At 48.8% G+C, this 25,654-nt stretch overlaps 1 protein-coding gene across 3 annotated transcripts in view; it reads left to right on the forward strand.

Moving 5' to 3' along the window:
* LOC137543725 (cocaine esterase-like) overlaps positions 1 to 25,057 on the forward strand; it is a 229,253-nt gene extending 204,196 nt beyond the window's left edge. For all 3 annotated transcript variants that reach the window (XM_068264854.1, XM_068264856.1, XM_068264855.1), the window contains one exon: positions 22,755 to 25,057. In XM_068264854.1, coding sequence (XP_068120955.1) covers positions 22,755 to 22,941 — 187 coding nt within the window. In that variant the 3' untranslated portion in view covers positions 22,942 to 25,057. The remainder of the gene's footprint in view (positions 1 to 22,754) is intronic.
* Positions 25,058 to 25,654: the final 597 nt, after the last annotated feature.

Consider the following 25,654-nt stretch of genomic DNA (forward strand, 5'->3'; position numbering starts at 1 on the left):
AAACTTTCAACCCAAAGAACACCATCCCCACTTTCAAACGTGGTGGTAGGATCCTAATGCTTTGGGGTTGATTTTTCAGCCAATAGACCAGAGAACCTAATCACTGTAAACGGCACCATGAAAAAAAGAGTAATACATGAGGATTCTCAACCACAACATGGGTATTCTGCAGAGAAACTTGGCCACCAATGGACATTTCAGCATGACTATGACCCCAAACACACAGCAAAAGTGGTGAAGAAATGGTTAGCAGACAACAACATTAACGCTTTTGGAGTCCTGACTTGAATCTAATTGAGAATCTGTGGAGGGAGCTAAAGATCAGAGTGATGGCAAGAAGACTCTCCAACCTGAATGATTTGGAGCTCATTGATAAATATGAATGGGCAAAAATACCCGTGGAGACAAAAAGCTTGTCTGCAATTATAGGAAGCGTTTGATTGATTGCTGTAATAGCCAATAAAGGCTTTTCTATTGATTATTGGGAAGGATATGAATAATTTTGGACTGGACATTTTTTACTCAAATATAAATAAAAGCTGAGAATTTTTTTTTCCATAATAATGCCTTTTCTACATCATCTTATTATCTTTTGGGCCTTTATTTTGTGGTGATTGCTGCACAAAAGCATAAACTGTCTGTCACCTGAAGTGTCATTCACTTCGCTAAAAAAAATTTTTTTCTAAATTATGTTTAATTTTTTTTATATACGAGTGCTTGATCAGGCCGTAGATCAGTATGACCAGGAGCAGGAAGAGTTATGGTCACAATCACCACCAGAAGGAAACTTGTCACCTGCTGTAGTGCTGTATAGTGGCTGCACCAAACATTAAAGAAAAAAAAAACAGAAGCCCTACATTTTTGTATGTACTGTATATGCCAGTGCCAACATTGTTCTGGCCTCTGCTACAGCAGCTGCAACAAACATTTTTTTAAACAACTTTTCCATTTGTTTTGTGGCCAGAAACAGGCTATAGATGTTAGAATTCGGCTGGCCATTGAAGTCTATGGTGGTTTGCACGGTTCGCCTGTTTGTAAACATTTTTATAACCTTCGTGTTGGCCAACCAAAAAAATGTTATGTTCGCGACATCACTGGGAAGGTGGGGGGGGGGTCGCGCTGTCTGTCTTCAAAATGTATACAATAAGGAATCAGAACTTTGAATTCGGTATGTACAGTAAAACCTTGGATTGAGAGTGACTTGGTTTGAGAGCGCTTTGAAATACAAGCAGATATGTTTGTGAAATGTTGACTCACTTGTGATATACAACATTTACACGTCACATTACAACTGAGCCAATAGTTCTTCTCTCCTTGATGCTGCAGGATTGTACTTAATCTGAGTGTAGAGACTGTACAAAGTCACATTTCAATGAAATCCTCAAAAGTAACTGTCTTTGGATAAGATGTAGAGGGTGTGGTATCAGTGGAGTCTGAGGACCTTCCAAAGGAGACAAAAAAAGTGACAGGGACACCAGGAGCTCCTGATAGTGTAGCACGTTGTGGGTATGGGCATGGCCGGATTTCTGGCAAGGCCACATAGGCCATGGCCTAGGGCACCAGATAAACAAGGGACGGCCTGCACACAGTGGGCATTATTTGCAGGGCATTATTTGCAAGTGTCCAAACAAATGAAAGTGGTCAGGATAACTGCACTATTAGTACCAGCTGGCATCTGCCTGTGCTGTGCTACAGGCAGCTGCAGTCCGTTAACCAAATGTTTGTGAACAGTGTGTGACTCGCAAAAAGCCAGGCCTTGTCCAATGACATAGCAGCAGCTCCAAGCAGTTACAGAAGGCCGGGTCTCACACACTTGGTGTGGGGGATGAAAAGACCAGGGGCAGCACCAGCAAATAGTACAGAATACAGAAGGCAGCCTCTCACAGTACCCATTTCTTAATTATTTATTGGCAAGCGCTGTTACCCTGGAGACAGCAGTGGGTACAGGACTCACTTTTACGTGTTGCTGACCCCACCCAATGTCCAATTGTGAGCCACTTTTGACTATGTGTGTGTGGTGGACAGCTCCCACCACGCCCATCACCTGTAGATCGCTTGATTGACCAGTTCCCCCGTGTGACATGATTGATTCACTTCACGTTGCCATGGAGACCTCAGCACTAGCCCCAATAGTGGACACCATCGGCCCAAAATTTTTTGGATGTGTGTGTGGAGAGAGGTGGTAGGATACGGTTTCGGTTGGGGCGGCTGGTAATAGTCGGCCTTGGGCGGTAAGAAGTACAAATCCCGCCCTGGGTATGGGACACTCAACAACAGTATGTGCAGAATACTCACAAGGATAGGTTGCAAGACCAGCAACCACAGTGTAACAGCTGGTGAGGAAAGCCCGTCTTCCCCGGCAACCACAGTGTAATGGCTGGTGAGGAAAGCCCGTCCTCCCCGGCAACCACAGTGTAACGGCTGGTGAGGAAAGCCCGTCCTCCCCGGCAACCACAGTGTAACAGCTGGTGAGGAAAGCCCGTCCTCCCCGGCAACCACAGTGTAACGGCTGGTGAGGAAAGCCCGTCCTCCCCGGCAACCACAGTGTAACAGCTGGTGAGGAAAGCCTGTCCTCCCCGGCAACCACAGTGTAACGGCTGGTGAGGAAAGCCCATCCTCCCCGGCAACCACAGTGTAACGGCTGGTGAGGAAAGCCCCTCCCCCCGGCAACCACAGTGTAACGGCTGGTGAGGAAAGCCCGTCCTCCCCGGCAACCACAGTGTGACGGCTGGTGAGGAAAGCCCGTCCTCCCCGGCAACCACAGTGTAATGGCTGGTGAGGTAAGCCCATCCTCCCCGGCAACCACAGTGTAACGGCTGGTGAGGAAAGCCCGTCCTCCCCGGCAACCACAGTGTAACGGCTGGTGAGGTAAGCCCATCCTCCCCGGCAATCACAGTGTAACAGCTGGTGAGGAAAGCCCGTCCTCCCCGGCAACCACAGTGTAATGGCTGGTGAGGAAAGCCCATCCTCCCCAGCAACCACAGTGTAACGGCTGGTGAGGAGAGCCCGTCCTCCCCGGCAACCACAGTGTAACGGCTGGTGAGGAAAGCCCCCTCCTCCCCGGCAACCACAGTGTAATGGCTGGTGAGGAAAGCCCGTCCTCCCCGGCAACCACAGTGTAACGGCTGGTGAGGAGAGCCCGTCCTCCCCGGCAACCACAGTGTAACGGCTGGTGAGGAAAGCCCGTCCTCCCCAGCAACCACAGTGTAACGGCTGGTGAGGAAAGCCCGTCCTCCCCGGCAACCACAGTGTACCGGCTGGTGAGGAGAGCCTGTCCTCCCCAGTAACCACAGTGTAACGGCTGGTGAGGAAAGCCCCTCCTCCCCGGCAACCACAGTGTAACGGCTGGTGAGGAAAGCCCGTTCTCCTCAGCAACCACAGTGTAACGGCTGGTGAGGAAAGCCCGTCCTCACTCGGGTTCTTTGGTCTTCGTCAATGTACGTCGTATGTAGGTTTTATCCAGCTTACATTATCCATTCCACACATCACATCTTGGGGTGCCTCCTACCTCCCAGTAATGTCTTTGAATAAGTTTCTTGTTAACCACTTAACGACCGCATAACACCGATAGGCGGCCGGTTGGTCGTAAGTGGAGTACGAACGCCCTTTCCATGTCAGATCACAAAGGGTGCCGATCGCGGCTCGCAGGCTAACTGTAAACATACGGGGAAGAAATTCCCGCTGTTTACATCATATGGCACTGCTGCGCAGCAGCGCCGTAAAGGAGATTGCCACATTCTGATAGGCTGAAACTTGTCAGAGGCGGCGCAGGACGGATCGCTGTCCTGCGCCGCCCAGGGGACAGAGGGGAGGGAGGGAAACAGAGGGAGGGCAGAAAACGCTGCAGGGGGGGGGGGGGGTTGAGGAGCCTCCACCGCAACATGCAGGCAGCCGGCGGCGATCAGACCCCCCCTGCAGGATATCTCCCTAGTGGGGAAAAAAGGGGGGGGGGAAGTCTGATCGTCCTGGCTCAAACACGATCTGTGCTGTTGTCTGAATAGCCCACGCAGCACAGATCAAAAGAAAAGAGCCCGGTCCTTATTTAAAGTGTGTGTGTGTGTGTGTGTGTGTGTGTGTGTGTGTGTGTGTGTGTGTGTGTGTGTGTGTGTGTGTGTGTGTGTGTGTGTGTGTGTGTGTGTGTGTGTGTGTGTGTGTGTGTGTGTGTGTGTGTGTGTGTGTGTGTGTGTGTGTGTGTGTGATTTGCTGATAGAATGATGATGTGGTGTGTGTGTGTGTGTGCGATTTGCTGATAGAATGATGATGATGATGTGTGTTAGTGATTTGATGATGAGTGTGTGTGTGTGAGAGAGAGAGATTTGCTGATAGAACGATGGTTTGTGTGTGTGTGTGTGATTTGCTGATAGAACAATGATTTGTGTGTGTGTGATTTGCGAATAGAACAATGATTTGTGTGTGTGTGTGATTTGCTAATAGAACAATGATTTGTGTGTGTGTGTGTGATTTGCTAATAGAACAATGATTTGTGTGTGTGTGATTTGCTGATAGAATGATTTGTGTGTGTGATTTGCTGATAGAATGATTTGTGGGTGTGATTTGCTGATAGAATGATTTGTGTGTGTGATTTGCTGATAGAATGATTTGTGTGTGTGATTTGCTGATAGAATGATTTGTGTGTGTGATTTGCTGATAGAATGATTTGTGTGTGTGATTTGCTGATAGAATGATTTGTGTGTGTGATTTGCTGATAGAATGATTTGTGTGTGTGATTTGCTGATAGAATGATTTGTGTGTGTGATTTGCTGATAGAATGATTTGTGTGTGTGATTTGCTGATAGAATGATTTGTGTGTGTGATTTGCTGATAGAAGAATGATCTGTGTGTGTGATTTGCTGATAGAAGAATGATTTGTGTGTGTGATTTGCTGATAGAACAATGATTTCTGTGGGGTTTTTTTGTAACCGTATACATTTTCTGTGCGTATGTGTTTTTTTGTGTTTTTTTTTAAATAGCGCCACCAACATCTCTCACAGCGCTCACTTAAAGGACAACTGAAGTGAGAGGGATATGGAGGCTGCCATATTTATTTCCATCTAAGCAATGCCAGTTGCCAGGCCCTCCTGCTTATCCTCTGCCTCCAATACTATTAGCCATAGCCCCTGAACAAGCATGCAGCAGATCAGGCGTTTCTGACATTATTGTCAGCGCTGACAAGATTAGCTGCATGCTTGTTTCTGGTGTGATTCAGACACTACTGGGGCCAAATAGATCAGCAGGGCAGCCAGGCAACTAGTATTGATTACAAGGAAATATTGCAGCCTCCGTATACCTCTTACTTCAGTTCCCCTTTAACTGTCTCTTAGAAGGGCTCACAATTTAATACCTACTATAGTAATGTGTCCATTGTAGTCTTGGGCTAATTCAATTAACTTATCGTTAAAGTGCTAGTATCTCCTGTGTGTGATGCACTACAAGTGTCAGTATATCCTGTGTGTGGTGCACTACAAGTGTCAGTATATCCTGTGTGTGGTGCACTACAAGTGCCTGCACAAGTGCCTGATGATGAGTGTGTGTGTGTGAGAGAGAGAGATTTGCTGATAGAACGATGGTTTGTGTGTGTGTGTGTGATTTGCTGATAGAACAATGATTTGTGTGTGTGTGATTTGCGAATAGAACAATGATTTGTGTGTGTGTGTGATTTGCTAATAGAACAATGATTTGTGTGTGTGTGTGTGATTTGCTAATAGAACAATGATTTGTGTGTGTGTGATTTGCTGATAGAATGATTTGTGTGTGTGATTTGCTGATAGAATGATTTGTGGGTGTGATTTGCTGATAGAATGATTTGTGTGTGTGATTTGCTGATAGAATGATTTGTGTGTGTGATTTGCTGATAGAATGATTTGTGTGTGTGATTTGCTGATAGAATGATTTGTGTGTGTGATTTGCTGATAGAATGATTTGTGTGTGTGATTTGCTGATAGAATGATTTGTGTGTGTGATTTGCTGATAGAATGATTTGTGTGTGTGATTTGCTGATAGAATGATTTGTGTGTGTGATTTGCTGATAGAATGATTTGTGTGTGTGATTTGCTGATAGAAGAATGATCTGTGTGTGTGATTTGCTGATAGAAGAATGATTTGTGTGTGTGATTTGCTGATAGAACAATGATTTCTGTGGGGTTTTTTTGTAACCGTATACATTTTCTGTGCGTATGTGTTTTTTTGTGTTTTTTTTTAAATAGCGCCACCAACATCTCTCACAGCGCTCACTTAAAGGACAACTGAAGTGAGAGGGATATGGAGGCTGCCATATTTATTTCCATCTAAGCAATGCCAGTTGCCAGGCCCTCCTGCTTATCCTCTGCCTCCAATACTATTAGCCATAGCCCCTGAACAAGCATGCAGCAGATCAGGCGTTTCTGACATTATTGTCAGCGCTGACAAGATTAGCTGCATGCTTGTTTCTGGTGTGATTCAGACACTACTGGGGCCAAATAGATCAGCAGGGCAGCCAGGCAACTAGTATTGATTACAAGGAAATATTGCAGCCTCCGTATACCTCTTACTTCAGTTCCCCTTTAACTGTCTCTTAGAAGGGCTCACAATTTAATACCTACTATAGTAATGTGTCCATTGTAGTCTTGGGCTAATTCAATTAACTTATCGTTAAAGTGCTAGTATCTCCTGTGTGTGATGCACTACAAGTGTCAGTATATCCTGTGTGTGGTGCACTACAAGTGTCAGTATATCCTGTGTGTGGTGCACTACAAGTGCCTGCATAGCTTGTATGTGATGCACTACATGTCAGCACAGACTGTGTGTGAGGCACTACAACTATCTATACTGGGCAATATACTAGCTATACTGGGGCACTACCTACCTATACTGTAACTGGGCACTACCTACCTATACTGTAACTGGGCACTATACTACCCATACTGGGGCACTACCTACCCATACTGGGCACTATACTAGCTATACTGGGGCACTACCTACCTATACTGTAACTGGGCACTATACTACCCATACTGGGGCACTACCTACCCATACTGGGCACTATACTAGCTATACTAGGTACTATACTAGCTATACTGGGGCACTACCTACCCATACTGGGCACTATACTAGCTATACTGGGGCACTACCTACCTATACTGTAACTGGGCACTATACTACCCATACTGGGGCACTACCTACCCATACTGGGCACTATACTAGCTATACTGGGGCACTACCTACCTATACTGTAACTGGGCACTATACTACCCATACTGGGGCACTACCTACCCATACTGGGCACTATACTAGCTATACTGGGCACTATACTAGCTATACTGGGGCACTACCTACCTATACTGTAACTGGGCACTATACTACCCATACTGGGGCACTACCTACCCATACTGGGCACTATACTAGCTATACTGGGCACTATACTAGCTATACTAGGGCACTACCTACCCATACTGGGCACTATATTAGCTACGGGCACTACCTAGCTGTACTGGGCACTATACTAGCTATACTGGGCACTATACTAGCTATACTGGGGCACTACCTACCTATACTGGGCACTACTGCTAACTTCCTGTACATTTGGCTCCACCCATAACCAGGCCCACATTTATTATGTGGCCATGCCCCTTTTTTGGTACGGCGCAGCCTTCACCTTAGGGGGCGCATTAATAGTCTTTGTCCCCGGGCGCTGAAAGCCCTAGCTACGCCTCTGTGTAACGGCTGGTGAGGAGAGCCCGTCCTCCCCGGCAACCACAGTGTAACGGCTGGTGAGGAAAGCCCGTCCTCCCTGGCAACCACAGTGTAACAGCTGGTGAGAAAAGCCCCTCCCCCCGGCAACCACAGTGTAACGGCTGGTGGGGAAAGCCCCTCCCCCCGGCAACCACAGTGTAACGGCTGGTGAGGAAAGCCCGTCCTCCCCGGCAACCACAGTGTAACGGCTGGTGAGGAGAGCCCGTCCTCCCCGGCAACCACAGTGTAACGGCTGGTGAGGAAAGCCCGTCCTCCCCAGCAACCACAGTGTAACGGCTGGTGAGGAAAGCCCGTCCTCCCCGGCAACCACAGTGTACCGGCTGGTGAGGAGAGCCTGTCCTCCCCAGTAACCACAGTGTAACGGCTGGTGAGGAAAGCCCCTCCTCCCCGGCAACCACAGTGTAACGGCTGGTGAGGAAAGCCCGTTCTCCTCAGCAACCACAGTGTAACGGCTGGTGAGGAAAGCCCGTCCTCCCCGGCAACCACAGTGTAACGGCTGGTGAGGAAAGCCCCTCCTCCCCGGCAACCACAGTGTAACGGCTGGTGAGGAAAGCCCGTCCTCCCCGGCAACCACAGTGTAACGGCTGGTGAGGGAAGCCCGTCCTCCCTGGCAACCACAGTGTAACGGCTGGTGAGGAGAGCCCGTCCTCCCCAGCAACCACAGTGTAACGGCTGGTGAGGAAAGCCCCTCCCCCGGCAACCACAGTGTAACGGCTGGTGAGGAAAGCCCCTCCTCCCCGGCAACCACAGTGTAACGGCTGGTGAGGGAAGCCCGTCCTCCCCGGCAACCACAGTGTAACGGCTGGTGAGGAAAGCCCGTCCTCCCCGGCAACCACAGTGTAACAGCTGATGAGGAAAGCCCGTCCTCCCCGGCAACCACAGTGTAACGGCTGGTGAGGACTGAGGAGAGCCCGTCCTCCCCAGCAACCACAGTGTAACGGCTGGTGAGGAAAGCCCGTCCTCCCCGGCAACCACAGTGTAACGGCTGGTGAGGAAAGCCCGTCCTCACTCGGGTTCTTTGGTCTTCGTCAATGTACGTCGTATGTAGGTTTTATCCAGCTTACATTATCCATTCCACACATCACATCTTGGGGTGCCTCCTACCTCCCAGTAATGTCTTTGAATAAGTTTCTTGTTAACCACTTAACGACCGCATAACACCGATAGGCGGCCGGTTGGTCGTAAGTGGAGTACGAACGCCCTTTCCATGTCAGATCACAAAGGGTGCCGATCGCGGCTCGCAGGCTAACTGTAAACATACGGGGAAGAAATTCCCGCTGTTTACATCATATGGCACTGCTGCGCAGCAGCGCCGTAAAGGAGATTGCCACATTCTGATAGGCTGAAACTTGTCAGAGGCGGCGCAGGACGGATCGCTGTCCTGCGCCGCCCAGGGGACAGAGGGGAGGGAGGGAAACAGAGGGAGGGCAGAAAACGCTGCAGGGGGGGGGGGGGGGTTGAGGAGCCTCCACCGCAACATGCAGGCAGCCGGCGGCGATCAGACCCCCCCTGCAGGATATCTCCCTAGTGGGGAAAAAAGGGGGGGGGGAAGTCTGATCGTCCTGGCTCAAACACGATCTGTGCTGTTGTCTGAATAGCCCACGCAGCACAGATCAAAAGAAAAGAGCCCGGTCCTTATTTAAAGTCACACACAAAAAAAGTCTGGGGGGAGCCAACAGATGGCAATGATTCTGTAAGTTATAGTGAAAGTCTTGTTTACATCTCTATTTTATACAGCACAGTACCTTGTATTAAATATTTTCTATAACTGTTTTTGGATTGTGGAACAAATCACTTGAATTAACATTCATCTTTATGGGGAAATTTACTTTGGTATCAGAGTCAGAATCAGAATCATTTATTTCGCCAAGTACAAAGGGGGTTTGTACCCGGAATTGGTTTTGGCTCTTACAGGTTCTGGAAGGAGGGGGGGGGGGGGTGGAGGATAATGTCCAAAAGTCATAAGCCGAGGCTGCCATACTATTGGGCATACTAAGGTTCAGCAGTGATGGCCCAGGTCTTCATGAAAGAAACCTGTGATGATGGCTGACGCTGCTGAGGATCCTGATTGCTGTCATCTGTCAGTGCTGGCCAAGGTATTCCAGTTTACTCAGTAGCCGCCCACTCCTCCTCTACGAACGGAGTGCGGGGAATCTGGCGTTCGTAGAGGAGAAGTGTGCAGCTGTGCGCGTGGCAGCCTGACCAACCTCAAGCAGACCAGTGAAAGCCCTCCAGCGGCCAACACAAACGGGGGAGAGCCCATCTAACAAACTCATGCTGTTTTAAACGTCTACAATTGTAAGTGCAATATTTTTTAGAAATAAATCTTTTAGCAACAGTATTACGCTATGTCTAGCCTCTCTTTGGAGGTACCCATCTAAGCATATAAAGGAAGGAAGTGTAGGGGATACAGCAAAGATACAGCCAGGTCGAGATTGGTCGGGGGTGACCAGGGAATAACCCCAAGGCGCAAGTGACCATTATAATGGTCTATACAAAGAGTGAGTCGTTTCCCACTAGGGTGTGGTGGCAGTGATATTATCCAGGCTTTTGAATACAAAGTGAATCTGTTTGGAAGACTAAAGGCTCATACACACATCAGACCATAGTCTTTTGAAAATGAAAGATCACAGACCAATTTTACCCCCTTCAATGCAGTATGAGAGCCATACCTGCACAGTCTATTCCAGGGCTGCCCAATAGGTCGATCGCGATCTACCGGTAGATCGCGACCGCCTCCTCGGTAGATCGCGGCCTCTTGGCCGCGTCTCATTAAATTTTGCGGCCAGCAGCTCATCATGTTTAGCTGCTGGCCAATAAGAATGCACGGGAGACGGGGAGAGAAGACGCGGCGAGCAGAGAGGGAGGAGAGAGGCGGCGCGGCCGCTATGTCATGGCTGGGGGCGGCGCCGGGCAGCCTGCAACGTGCGTGCTGGTAACATGCCCGGCGCCGCCCCCAGCCATGACGTAGAGGCCGCGCCGCCTCTCTCCTCGCCGCGTCTTGCCGTCTTCTCCCCGACATTCATATTGGCCAGCGGCCTGCCTGCCGGAGGTTCCAGGAGTCCAGAGGACCCTGGCTAACCTACGCTGCAGGTACCTATACCTGTCTAAGCTACACTGGGGGCACCAATACCTGGCTAACCTACGCTGCAGGTACCTATACCTGGCTAAGCTACACTGGGGGCACCAATACCTGGCTAACCTACGCTGCAGGTACCTATACCTGGCTAAGCTACACTGGGGGCACCAATACCTGGCTAAGCTACACTGGGGGCACCAATACCTGGCTAACCTACACTGGGGGCCCATATACCTGGCTAAGCTACACTGAGGGCACCAATACCTGGCTAAGCTACACTGGGGGCACCAATACCTGGCTAAGATACACTGGGGGCACCAATACCTGGCTAAGCAACACTGGGGGCACCAATACCTGGCAAACCTACACTGGGGGCCCATATACCAGGCTAACCTACACTGAGGGCCCATATACCAGGCTAACCTACACTGATGGCCCATATACCTGGCTAACCTACACTGGGGGCCCCTATACCAGGCTAACCTACACTGGGGGCCCATATACCTGGCTAACCTAAATTGGGGGCCCATATACCTGGCTAACCTACACTGAGGGCCCATATACCTGGCTAACCTACACTGGGGGCCCATATACCTGGCTAACCTACACTGAGGGCCCATATACCAGGCTAACCTACACTGAGGGCCCATATACCTGGCTAACCTACACTGAGGGCCCATATACCAGGCTAACCTACACTGAGGGCCCCTATACCAGGCTAACCTACACTGAGGGCCCATATACCTGGCTAACCTACACTGAGGGCCCATATACCTGGCTAACCTACACTGAGGGCCCATATACCTGGCAAACCTACACTGGGGGCCCATATACCAGGCTAACCTACACTGAGGGCCCATATACCCGGCTAACCTACACTGAGGGCCCCTATACCAGGCTAACCTACACTGAGGGCCCATATACCTGGCTAACCTACACTGAGGGCCCATATACCTGGCTAACCTACACTGAGGGCCCATATACCTGGCAAACCTACACTGAGGGCCCATATACCTGGCAAACCTACACTGAGGGCCCATATACCTGGCTAACCTACACTGAGGGCCCATATACCTGGCTAACCTACACTGAGGGCCCATATACCTGGCTAACCTACACTGAGGGCCCATATACCTGGCTAACCTACACTGAGGGCCCTATACCTGGCTAACCTACACTGAGGGCCCATATACCTGGCTAACCTACACTGAGGGCCCATATACCTGGCAAACCTACACTGAGGGCCCATATACCTGGCTAACCTACACTGAGGGCCCATATACCTGGCTAACCTACACTGAGGGCCCATATACCTGGCTAACCTACACTGAGGGCCCATATACCTGGCTAACCTACACTGAGGGCCCAAATACCTGGTTAACCTACACTGAGGGCCCATATACCTGGCTGACCTACACTGAGGGCCCATATACCTGGCTGACCTACACTGAGGGCCCATATACCTGGCTAACCTACACTGAGGGCCCATATACCTGGCTAACCTACACTGAGGGCCCATATACCTGGCTAACCTACACTGAGGGCCCAAATACCTGGCTAACCTATACTGAGGGCACGTAACCTATGCTGCAGGCACATATACCTGGCTAACGCGGGCGGGGGGGGGGGCGCGTGCTTAGCATTTGGGACGTTGGTAGATCTCCTGGCCTCGGCAAATTTTAAAGTAGCTCGCGAGCCGAAAAAGTGTGGGCACCCCTGGTCTATTCTATGGAGCTGAACTCTCAATCAGACAGAAATCTTTGCTAGATGCTGCACATGTAACAGGGTGACTCTGCCAGAGTATTTAGACTACCATGGGTCCACTCAAACAGGTCAGAGTAATGCTGCTTTAAGAGCAAAAGGCATCACCCCTTTAACATGCCCAGCCACAGGAAGCCCCTCCCAGGAATCTACAAAGGGCTCTTCTGCCCTATACTCTGGGCTCAGTACAGCTCGGGTGGATGGAGTGAGAGGAGCAGAGGCAAGTTACTCACTACCCATCTTGGAGCAGTACCCAGTTTGGAAGCGTGCTGGCGGCTTCAGAGCGAAACAGCAAGCATTGGAGTGTAAGACCTCTGCTCTACCAGGCAAACCATCCAGAGAGAAGTTCAGAGCACTGTGGACACAGTGGGGTGGTGTGAGGCCTGGTCTTCTAGAAACTTCTGAGGCCTGATACAGTCTGCTGAGTGAGATGAGACCAGCCTGCAGAAGCTGAACTGCTCAGGAGGACTTTGATGCAGAAATCTTGGAAAGCGCAAGTACCAGAAACTGAATCCACTGAATTCTGTTACACCAGTTTACAGAACTGTCTATTGAAGTTATATGTGCATTTACCTTTGCTTACTACTGCCAGACATGCTGGGACTTGTTGTCCTACTGGACTGTGTTCTGTGATAACACAACCCTTTGCACAGTGCTTCATTTCAGTTGCATATATCTGATGTGTTGCAGTTATACGTTTGTGATTTCCACTGCTAAGAATTCTTACTAAAATAAGATTTGTTTAACTTTCAACTGCTTGTGATCCTTTGGTTCCACTACACACACCTGCTGTTACATTTTTGGCGCTGCTGAGCAGGGTAGTGACCATGGATCAAAATCAATCTTCCTCCACATTATCAGGCGGGTCCGCACCCAACCCCCCTTCGGTGGGCGGGTCTCCATTCGCTATTCTTCCAGTTGGAGCATTAGCTCATTATTTGCCAAAATACACAGGATTGGCCAAAGATCTCAGTGATTGGGCAGAGCGGCTACGTGGGCTTATCCGTTCTCATTCTGTGCCAGAAGCCCAGCAGCCAGAAGTTGCTTTAAGTGCCCTTGAAGGGGAGGCTCGTCGCACAGTATTCCATTTGCCTGAATCAGAAAGAGATACAGTTGATAAGATTGTAGCATACCTTGAGAAAATCTTTGGGGACCAGGGATCCCTGCATGGCCTACAGAAGCAGTTTATGACCCGGGTACAGGGTGCGGATGAAACTATCCCCCAATATGCAAATGCTTTGCAAGATCTTGTAGCTGCAATCCATAAAAAAGAGCAGCCAGGAAAACCAGTATGGGCAGCCCCAGACCTGTGGCTAAAGGAGCAATTTATGCAGGGACTCTGTAACAGGAGAGTAAAGGAAAAAAATATGTGAACGTATGAATACATCTCCTGACCTTACATTCTCAGCACTGCTAGCCCATGCTATTGCCCTCTCGGCAGAAGAAGAAAGCAGTAGGCATATTGTTGCTCATCAGAATTTCCCTGTGAATGAGACTTTAGTTAGCACAACAACTGTGCCAACTACGACAGCCCCTGCAGAGACCTTGGAGATGGTAGTCCGTGATCTGGCGGAGACAGTTAGTGGGTTACAGGCGGAGGTGGCGCAGATGAGAAGGGCAAGCCAGTACATTCATCATAGCTCATCTTCACAGTCCAGTGAACGAACTTCTGATGTGGGCCCAGAATGCTGGAACTGTCATAAAAGGGGACATTTATCCCGCGCATGCCCTCAGAAAAGGAAACCTAAACGTACGGAGCCGTTAAACTAGCACGCCCTGCTGTGAGGAGTCACATGGCTGGGCGAAATCAAGAAGAGACTCCACACACAGAAATGTCAAAATTGGTAGGAAATTCCCCAATAGTCAAAGGCCTGTTTGAAGGAAAAGAAATAGAATGTCTGTTTGATACTGGGTCACAGGTGACCATCATAAATGAGGGACATTACCGAAAACTATTTCCAGGTCGACGGACTGACTCTGATGCCCCATGGGTGACCCTAACAGCTGCTAATGATCTGCCAATACCTGTAGTGGGTATCACCTGGATGACTGTAGAAGGGGCCTGAAGCTTGGCCAGAGAGGGGTTGTAATTGTGAAAGGAGATGCCACCCATAAGCCACCTGTTATCCTGGGTATGAATATTATTCAGGATCTTGTAGATGTGGACTGTTCCAAACAAAATGGGATCTCAGGGCCCCCAAGAACAATTCATATGGAGTTGAAAGCCCTTCGGAAAAAACAGGAGGCCCAAAGAGAGACTGATGCACTTTCTGAGAAAGTGGGAGTTGTCAAGGTGTTTAGCGGAAAAGTTTTGGAAGTAGCTCCACAGCAGGAAACAGTGATCTATTTACCTGTCGGTTCACAAAGGTTGCTGCAAGGGCTCACAGTGATGGTTGAGCCGCTGCCAATCACTGAAAGACCATGTTTGGCTCGGACTTTGGCTGTGGTGCAACAAGGCAAGGTTCCGGTGAGGATATGTAACTTTCAACCAAGCCCTCTACGTATCCCATCTGGTACCACACTAGCTGAGCTGTATTCAGTATCCCAGGTCTCAGCAGTGGAGCCTCCACAGATTCAGCTAAAGCATAGAAGGGGACAACAGTTTGAAGCCAAGGTTTTTTCTGTTTCCAATTTCTCTGGACCCACGAGATCCTGGAATGGGGAAGCCATCCTCCAACAAATACCATTATCTGCAGGAGATCTTTCACCAGGAGAAAAAGAAGCTCTTACCAAGCTGCTAGACAAGCATGCTAAAGCCTTTTCCCAGGGGGACCATGACCTTGGCTGTGCCACTGGAGTGGAGCATGAGATCGTTACCAGTAATTCTGCTCCTATTAGGGAGCGGTTCAGAAGTATTCCACCACATCTCTATCAAGATGTTAAACAAATGATCACTCAAATGCTGGAGCAAGGGGTGATTGAAGAGAGTAAAAGCCCATGGGCCGCGCCAATAGTTCTTGTGAAAAAGAAGGATGGGTCATTGCGCTTCTGCGTGGACTATCGTAAGCTGAATGCGGTTACGGTACAGGATGCATACCCTCTGCCCCGCATTGAAGAGTCTCTAACAGCCCTGGGGCGAGCCAGATGTTTTTCTACATTACATTTGGCTAGTGGTTACTGGCAGATCCCTGTAGCTGAACAAGACAAGGCAAAGACAGCTTTTGTTACCCCCATGGGACTTTTCCAGTTTAAGAGAATGCCCTTTGGGCTCACAAATGCCCCTGCTACCTTCCAGCGGACAATGGAACATTGCCTAGGAGATATGAATCTCAATCACCTCCTGATTTATCTTGATGATATTATAATCTTCTCATCAACATTTGAGGAGCATCTCCAGCGACTGGACACTGTGTTCTCTAGATTATTTAGTTATGGACTCAAGCTAAAGCCAAAAAAATGTCACTTACTGAAGCAATCAATAGAGTTCCTAGGGCATGTTGTATCTCAGAAGGGGGTACATCCCAATCCAAATAAAGTGGCTGCTATACAAGACTGGCCACCACCACGAACTGTGACAGAGGTTAGAGCTTTCTTAGGGCTTGCCGGGTATTACCGGCGTTTCATCCCCCATTTTGCTCAACACACTGCCCCAATTCAACAGTTACTTAAAGAGAATCTGTATTGTTAAAATCGCTCAAAAGTAAACATACCAGTGCGTTAGGGGACATCTCCTATTCCCCTCTGACACAATTTCGCCGCTCCTCGCCGCATTAAGTGGTTAAAAACAGTTTTAAAAAGTTTGTTTGTAAACAAACAAAATGGCCACCAAAACAGGAAGTAGGCTGATGCACAGTATGTCCACACATAGAAAATACATCCATACACAAGCAGGCTGTATACAGCCTTCCTTTTGAATCTCAAGAGATCATTTGTGTGTTTCTTTCCCCCATGCACTGAAGTTTCAGGCTGCTCTTTTCTTCCTGCAAACAGCTTTGCCCTTGTTTGTAATTCCTCAGTATGTGAAAGCCCAGCCAGCTCAGAGGACGATTTATCCAGCTTGTAAAAGATAAGAGAGAGAAGAGAGAAGCTGCTCTAATCCTAAATAACACACAGGCAGTCTGCATAAAGGGGAGTTCATAGCAGAACCACAACACTGAAGAACTTGGCAGCCTTCCAGACACAGGCCGACAAGTCTGACAGGGGAAAGATACATTGATTTATTACAGAGACTGTGTTAGTAGAAAGTGCTGCAGTAAGCCAGAACATATTAGAATAGCTTTTGGAACTTGTAGGATGATAAAAAACAGGATGCAATTTTTGTTACGGAGTCTCTTTAAGGGAGCAGACCTTAAGGGACAATCTGCAAAAGTTGACTGGGGCTCTGAGCAGCAAAGTGCTTTTGAATTCCTGAAAACCCAGTTAACTTCCGCACCAATACTGGCCTTTGCAGACTTCTCGTTGCCTTTCCGCCTGCAAACAGATGCAAGCACCAAAGGACTAGGAGCCATTCTGTCTCAGGTGCAACAAGGTAAAGAGAGAGTGATAGCCTATGCAAGTCGAAGTTTGCATGAATCAGAGAAGAACCCTGCCAACTATAGCTCATTCAAACTAGAATTACTTGCCTTGGTGTGGGCAGTAACTGAGCGCTTTGTAGAATCTTTAACTGGTGCCAAGTTTGAAGTATGGACCGATAATAATCCTTTGGTGCATTTGCAGTCAGCAAAGCTGGGGGCCTTGGAGCAACGATGGGCTGCCCGTCTGTCAAAATTTGATTTTACCATACATTATCGACCAGGCAAAGATAATGCTCATGCTGATGCCTTATCCCGTTATCCACAGGGGTTACCAGAAAGAAACGTGGATCTCAACTATGAAGATGTAGAAATCCCTGACTTGACACACTTGGGCCAGAATAGCCCCCGCAGCCAGATACCTGTCACAAGTCAGAGCCTACTCACTACCACTCTAGGGAATCTTGATTGGAAAGAGTTGCAAAGGGATGATCCCATTATAGCACCACTTTTAGAATCAGTACAAAATAAAAAAAGACCTTCTCAAACAAATCGTCAGGACTGGCCAGCTGAAAGTGTAAGGTTACTTCAAGAGTGGAGCCGATTAATTATTCGCAATGAGGTGTTGTATCGCAGAGTGGCATTCCCACGTGACCCTGATATAACATGGCAGGTACTTCTGTCCCGAGCAAAGACCCTCTCTGTGGCTGAGAAGGTGCATAATGATTCAGGGCACTGGGGAGTTGAGAAAACCTACAGTTGGTTGCACAGGTACTGTTATTGCGTGGGCTTAAGTACTATTGTAGGGAGAGTCTGTCAGCAATGCCATACTTGTGCAGCGGGGAAAGGAGGGGAGAGTGCAGTGCCTATCCAGACTTGGCGGACCTCTGAACCACTGGAAGTATTGACAGTGGACTATCTCACTCTAGACATGTCTGAAGATGGCTTTAATCGTGCCCTGGTTATGGTTGATCATTTCTCCAAATTTGCTGTGGTTGTCCCAACCCGGGATCAGACTGCTCGAACAGCCGCACTATCTATCTGGAAGCATTTCTGTTTGCCGTATGGGTGCCCCCAAAGAATTCATTCTGACCAGGGTGCCTGCTTTGAAGGCGACACGATTCGAGAGCTATGTAACTTGGCAGGAATAAAGAAGTCTCGTACCACCCCATACCACCCCCAGGGTAATGGAGCATGTGAGAGGTTTAACAGAACTATCATACAGATGCTACGAGGCTTGGAAAAGGAAAAGAAAAGAAGATGGACCATGTACCTGGCAGAACTAGTCTGGAGTTACAATCATACCATCCATTCAGCAACCGGACGAACACCTTACCATGTGCTTTTTGGACGCACTCGGGGTGGTCCCCTTGACCTCTGGGCCTCACCCCCAAGTGACTCTCCTGGATATACACCCATCATGTGGATTCAAGAGCTGAAGCGCAGACTGAGAGAAGTACAAGAGTTTGTCAAAAGGAAGCAGTGGCAGGACATTGAGGGTGTTAGATCAGAGTCTGATGAATTGCGTCCAGGTGAACGAGTGCTTATTAGAAGAAAAGGAGCTCACCAATATGGGAAGCTGCAAACCCGGTGGGAGCCGGAGCCTTGGGTTGTTCTACGTCAGCCAATGAATGGAGTCCCTGTTTATGATGTCCTAAAAGAGGGTTCACAAGATAGGCCTAGGAGACTACATCGAAAACTGTTAAAGCGGTATACTGCCACTGGAAATCCAGATGTCCCTAGGGAGTTCCCAACGGTGGAAGAGCAACCTCCATCTCAACCAGTAAATCCTTTAGGGAATTTGTGGTATCTGCCATTACCTTCTAACCCAGTGCCTCCTGTCGATGAAAATCTGGTGCCTTTCAACCAACAGGAGGATGATCCTGAACTGAACTCTGGTGAACTCTTACAACCCAGGGACATTCGCCGATCTCAAAGACCTAATTTGGGCAAGCCTCCTGCCCGTTATGCAGAGGAAGACTTTGTATGGACTCAAAGAGTTGATGCCTTGCTGGGGACAGCAAGGTCAAGTGGGGTGGAGTGTAACAGGGTGACTCTGCCAGAGTATTTAGACTACCATGGGTCCACTCAAACAGGTCAGAGTAATGCTGCTTTAAGAGCAAAAGGCATCACCCCTTTAACATGCCCAGCCACAGGAAGCCCCTCCCAGGAATCTACAAAGGGCTCTTCTGCCCTATACTCTGGGCTCAGTACAGCTCGGGTGGATGGAGTGAGAGGAGCAGAGGCAAGTTACTCACTACCCATCTTGGAGCAGTACCCAGTTTGGAAGCGTGCTGGCGGCTTCAGAGCGAAACAGCAAGCATTGGAGTGTAAGACCTCTGCTCTACCAGGCAAACCATCCAGAGAGAAGTTCAGAGCACTGTGGACACAGTGGGGTGGTGTGAGGCCTGGTCTTCTAGAAACTTCTGAGGCCTGATACAGTCTGCTGAGTGAGATGAGACCAGCCTGCAGAAGCTGAACTGCTCAGGAGGACTTTGATGCAGAAATCTTGAAAAGCGCAAGTACCAGAAACTGAATCCACTGAATTCTGTTACACCAGTTTACAGAACTGTCTATTGAAGTTATATGTGCATTTACCTTTGCTTACTACTGCCAGACATGCTGGGACTTGTTGTCCTACTGGACTGTGTTCTGTGATAACACAACCCTTTGCACAGTGCTTCATTTCAGTTGCATATATCTGATGTATTGCAGTTATACGTTTGTGATTTCCACTGCTAAGAATGCTTACTAAAATAAGATTTGTTTAACTTTCAACTGCTTGTGATCCTTTGGTTCTACTACACACACCTGCTGTTACACACACACAGATGCTGTACACATACAACAGATCAGTATCTGCAAAAGATCTGTTCCTGCCAAAGATCCGTTCCTGCAAATTGCATTCATAGTCTATGAGATCTGCAGATCACCATACACACCTTGTTTAACTGACATTCATCTACAGATCAGACAATTATCTGCAGATCTGAAAATCCATCCTGGTGGATCTGATCTGCAGATGAATGTCTGTTAAACAAGGTGTGTATGATGATCTGCAGATATCATAGACTATGAAAGCATTTTGCAGGAACGGATCTTTTGCAGGAACGGATCTTTTGCAGTTACTGATATTTTGTGTCTGTACAGCATCTTTGTGTGCAGCATCTTGCAAAGATTTCTATCTGATGGGGAGTTCAGCTCCATAGAATAGACTGTGTAGGTATGGCTCTCATACTACATGGAAGGGGGTAAGATTTCTGTCTGATGGGGAGTGCAGCTCCATAGAATAGACTGTGTAGGTATGTCTCTCATACTACATGGAAGGAGGTAAGATCTCTGTCTGATGGGGAGTGCAGCTCCATAGAATAGACTGTGTAGAGTATGGCTCTCATACTACATGGAAGGGGGTAAGATTTCTGTCTGATGGGGAGTGCAGCTCCATAGAATAGACTGTGTAGGTATGGCTCTCATACTACATGGAAGGGGGTAAGATTTCTGTCTGATGGGGAGTGCAGCTCCATAGAATAGACTGTGTAGGTATGGCTCTCATACTACATGGGAGGGGGTAAGATTTCTGTCTGATGGGAAGTGCAGCTCCATAGAATAGACTGTGTAGGTGTGGCTCTCATACTACATGGAAGGGGGTAAGATTTCTATCTGATGGGGAGTTCAGCTCCATAGAATAGACTGTGTAGGTATGGCTCTCATACTACATGGAAGGGGGTAAGATTTCTGTCTGATGGGGAGTGCAGCTCCATAGAATAGACTGTGTAGGTATGGCTCTCATACTACATGGGAGGGGGTAAGATTTCTGTCTGATGGGAAGTGCAGCTCCATAGAATAGACTGTGTAGGTGTGGCTCTCATACTACATGGAAGGGGGTAAGATTTCTGTCTGATGGGGAGTGCAGCTCCATAGAATAGACTGTGTAGGTGTGGCTCTCATACTACATGGAAGGGGGTAAGATTTCTGTCTGATGGGGAGTGCAGCTCCATAGAATAGACTGTGTAGGTGTGGCTCTCATACTACATGGAAGGGGGTAAGATTTCTATCTGATGGGGAGTGCAGCTCCATAGAATAGACTGTGTAGGTGTGGCTCTCATACTACATGGAAGGGGGTAAGATTTCTGTCTGATGGGGAGTGCAGCTCCATAGAATAGACGGTGTAGGTGTGGCTCTCATACTACATGGAAGGGGGTAAGATTTCTGTCTGATGGGGAGTGCAGCTCCATAGAATAGACTGTGTAGAGTATGGCTCTCATACTACATGGAAGGGGGTAAGATTTCTGTCTGATGGGGAGTGCAGCTCCATAGAATAGACTGTGTAGGTGTGGCTCTGATACTACATGGAAGGGGGTAAGATTTCTGTCTGATGGGGAGTGCAGCTCCATAGAATAGACTGCGTAGGTGTGGCTCTCATACTACATGGAAGAGGGTAAAATTGGTCTGTGATCGTTCATTTTCCAAAGACTATGGTCTGATGTGTGTATGAGCCTTAAGGACTGCTAATACTTTGTGACTTTGAAATAATAGAGCGCACTGCCTGTTAATAACTGGACTTTGAACTGCAATTACAGAGTGCGCGGTGTTATCTAGAGTAATTGTCAGTATAATCTGGATGTCACAGTAGCATTCGGCCACGGCAGCCCTTACTTCCAGATTAGCAGCTAGCATCATGCTTTGGATGACAAGTATGTTCCTGGAACGAATTACGCTCACAAACCAAGGTCCCACTGTATTAAAGTGTACTGCAGAAAACTTTCATTTGAGTTTAAAAAAATGTTCCCTTTGGATATTTTAAAATCTATTTTCTTAGGGCTCTTTCACATCAGACAACGCGAGCAGGAGCCGTTCTCCTGCACACGTTGTCTGCCTGCGGTGTGTCATCGGGTATCTGCGGTGCGACGCAATCAGCGGCGGTAGCTGGTAATTAAACCCGACGGAAAACGCCGGCTCGCCGGTGCATTGGAGGAAAAACTGCGCCCGGGTGCGTCTATGGACTTTCATCTTACCTTGGTTAACGCAAACGGCTGCCCTAATGTGAAAGAGCCCTTAACCTCCTTAGTGGTATGATTCCTTCCTGATTTTAGGGTCTAAAAAGCAGTACATTTTTTTTTTCATTAGCCTAAAAACATGAAAAAAAAATCATACCATGAGAAAGCATGCAGTAGACCCTGTACTTACACACCTCCCCTGAGATCTAGCGCTGCAGTTCTCCCTCTGTCCTCCAGGTGGAGCTGCTACCCTATAGTGAGGCTCTGGACGACAGGCAGCAATCTCACCAGAGGGATCCAGAGCTTCCAAGGACAGGAAGGAGAATGGATGCTGGCGTCTGAATCCTGGGGGAGGTGAGTTTAAACGCCCATTGCGTGCTATGCTCTGCACAATCCTCCTGGCAGCTACCCTGAGTCAGGCTCGGGGTTACCTCTCTGAGCTGCGGTTTTACTATCCCCACTATTACTTATTTATTCTGGTTTGCACAAATGTCTTTTTGCAACTTATGCGAAAAATCATTTCGCCTCCGCGTTCATAATTTCATGTACTGTAACATGCAAAATTTCTGAATGGCATACGCAAAATCAATTCAGTTTCCAAAAATATTCTGGTTTGCTCAAACATCTTTTTTCAATTCACCTGAAAAATCTTTAAGACGATTTTCGAGTAAGTAAGATTAGCGGTTTACGATCTTCACTACTTTCTGTACTGATCCCTGCTTATTTTGTTCTGTCCAGTGACCCCAACAGCCCAGGCCTGGTCCACTGGCCGCAGTATGACAAAGATGAGGACTATCTGCAGATCGACATACACCCGAGAGCTGCTCAGATACTGAAAGGCAGGAAGTATGAATTCTGGACTAAAACTATCCCAGAGAAGATGCAGAAGCTGTCTGAAGAGGCCCAAGAGCGCTCTGAGCTGTAGAATTGTCTGAGAAAAACATACAGAATTTATCTCCTGGGAGAAAATGTTGGCTAAAAATGTGAATTGAATGTGTGCTAGTATTGATCTCTAATCCTGTAAAGAAACCCTGTACTGTAACCAACTGTAAGACTCTACTACTATAGAGAAGTGTTTACTAAAAGTTCTATTCCATTGTAAGTTTTCCTCTTCCTATCCAGCCTGCACCAGGGGCGCCTTTATTCATAGGCAGTACAGGCCATTGCCTGGAGTGCCATTGGTCCTGGGGGCGCCATGTTGCTGGATTAAGCCATGCCCCCTGAGCAAAGCCCCACCCCCTGACTAAGCCCCACCCCCATGGGTGATATATTACTTGCTTCTGCTGCATCTGCTTAGCGTAAGTTGCAGGCAGCTGCCACTGTGCATAATTTTTTCCCCCTTTGTCCCTCCTTCTGTCCCTTGTGCCATGTCTGACCCCCTCTTTGTCCTACTGTCTCCTGATGTGCCTCCTTCTGTCTCCATGTGCCTCCTTCAGTCCCCCTATGCCACCTCTGCCTCCTTCTGTGCCCCTTTGTGTCTCCTTCTCTCCCCCTGTGCCTCCTTATGTCCCCATGTGCCTTTCTTTGTCCCCCATGCTATATCCGCCCCCTGTTCCTCCTTCAGTCTCACTCTGCCTCCTTCTGTCCTCATGTGCCTCCTTCTGTCTCCCTTTGTGCCTCATTCTGTCTGCATGTGCCTCTTTAGTCCCCATGTGCCACTTCTGTCCCCCTGTGCCTCCTTCTGTGCCCCTTTGTGCCTCCTTCTGTCTCCCTGTGGCTCTTTCTGTCCCCCTCTGCCTCCTTCTGTCTCCTTGTGCCTCCTTACATCCCCCTCTGCCTTCTTCTGCCCCCCTTTTGTACCCCCTTCTGTCCCTCTTTGTGCATCCTTCTGTTCCCCTTTGTGCCTCCTACTGTCTCCCTGTGCCTCCCTCTACCCCCCTTTGTGCTTTTTTTCTGTCCCACATTTTGCCTCCTTCTGCCCCCTTTGTGCCTCATTCTGTCCCCCTGTGCCTCCTTCTTTCCTCCTGTACCTCTTTTGTCCCTCTTTGTGCCTCCTTCTGCCCCCTTTGTGCCTCCTTCTGTCCTCTTTTGTGCCTCCTTCTGGCCCTCATCCCTTCTTCTGTCCCCCCTGTACCCCCCACTGCACCTCTGTGTGCCTCCTTCTGTCCTCCTGTGCCTCCTTCTGTCCTCCTTTGTGTCTCATTCTGTCCCCCATTGTGCCTCCTTTTGTCGCCCATTGTGCCTCCTTCTGTCCCGCTGTGTGTGCCTCTTCTGTCCCCTTGTGCCTCCTTCTGTCCTCCTTTGTGCCTCATTCTGTCTGCATGCGCCTCTTTAGTCCCCATGTGCCTCATTCTGTGCCCCTTTGTGCCTTCTTCTGTCTCCCTGTGGCTCTGTCTGTCCCCCTCTGCCTCCTTCTGTCTCCTTGTGCCTCCTTACATCCCCCTCTGCCTTTTTCTGTCCCCCTTTTGTGCCCCCTTCTGTCCCTCTTTGTGCATCATTCTGTTCCCCTTTGTGCCTCCTACTGTCTCCCTGTGCCTCCTTCTGCCCCCTTTGTGCTTTTTTCTGTACCACATTGTGCCTCCTTCTGCTCCCTTTGTGCCTCATTCTGTCCCCTCTGTGCCTCCTTCAGTCCCCCTGTGCCTCCTTTCCTCCTGTACCACTTTTGTCCCTCTTTGTGCCTCCTTCTGTACTCTTGTGTGCCTCCTTCTGGCCCTCATCCCTTCTTCTGTCCCCCCTGTACCTCCCACTGCACCTCTGTGTACCTTTCTGTCATCCTGTGCCTCCTTCTGTCCTCCTTTGTGTCTCATTCTGTCCCCCATTGTGCCTCCTTTTGTCGCCCATTGTGCCTCCTTCTGTCCCGCTGTGTGTGCCTCTTCTGTCCCCTTGTGCCTCCTTCTGTCCTCCTTTGTGACTTCTTCTGACTCGCGTGCCTCTTTCTGTCTCCCGTATCTCCCTATGTCCCCCTGTGTGCCTTCTTCAGTCCCCCTGTGCCTCCTTTTGTTCCCCCTTTGTGCCTCATGAAAGTGGAGCCCTGCTTATGTGTATTTTCTGGTGAAACACTGCCCACTTTACATGTATTTTCTTGTGAAATGCTGCTGCATTACGATTATTTTCATGGGCAGGGGGGGATGCCATGGGGGGGGGGGGGAACCATAGGTTTTCTCACCTGGAGTGACAAAATAGAGAGAGGCGCCCCTGCAGCCTGCTAAAAACTGTTTTGAAAAATGTAATTGTAACATGTACAAATCTGCATCTCTGCCCTTCCTCACTTTCATCTGACTTTTCACCCCCTCCTTTCTGATTAGTCATGCTGTCTGCTCTCTGGGCTGGTGCACGCCGAGCAGCTTTTTGTGCGTTTTCAGATCCGTTTGCGGATGTGGAAACGCTAGGGTAATGTATTGGGACGCCTGGTCACTGTATACCTCTCCCAGAATCCTCTGCCCCTCCACCAGTGGAATTAGTATGTTCCGCCTCCTGCTCACCCTCTAATCAGCCATCAATGCAGATGCCACACACAGAAGCCCTGCCCTCAGACGTGCATGGCGTCTTTCTGTGTTACCATGGCGCTGGTAGGAAAGCGTCATCTCCTTCTGTCCGCAAGAACATGGCGGCCCCTGAAGGACATGCGCTGCTGGAGGAATGTCCGGTCACCAAAGCAGGAGCTGATCTGACGCTGCTGGTCACAGCTGATAAGCTGT

The sequence above is a fragment of the Hyperolius riggenbachi genome, unplaced genomic scaffold (assembly GCF_040937935.1).
Source record: "Hyperolius riggenbachi isolate aHypRig1 unplaced genomic scaffold, aHypRig1.pri scaffold_186, whole genome shotgun sequence".
Taxonomy (NCBI): Eukaryota; Metazoa; Chordata; class Amphibia; order Anura; family Hyperoliidae; genus Hyperolius; species Hyperolius riggenbachi.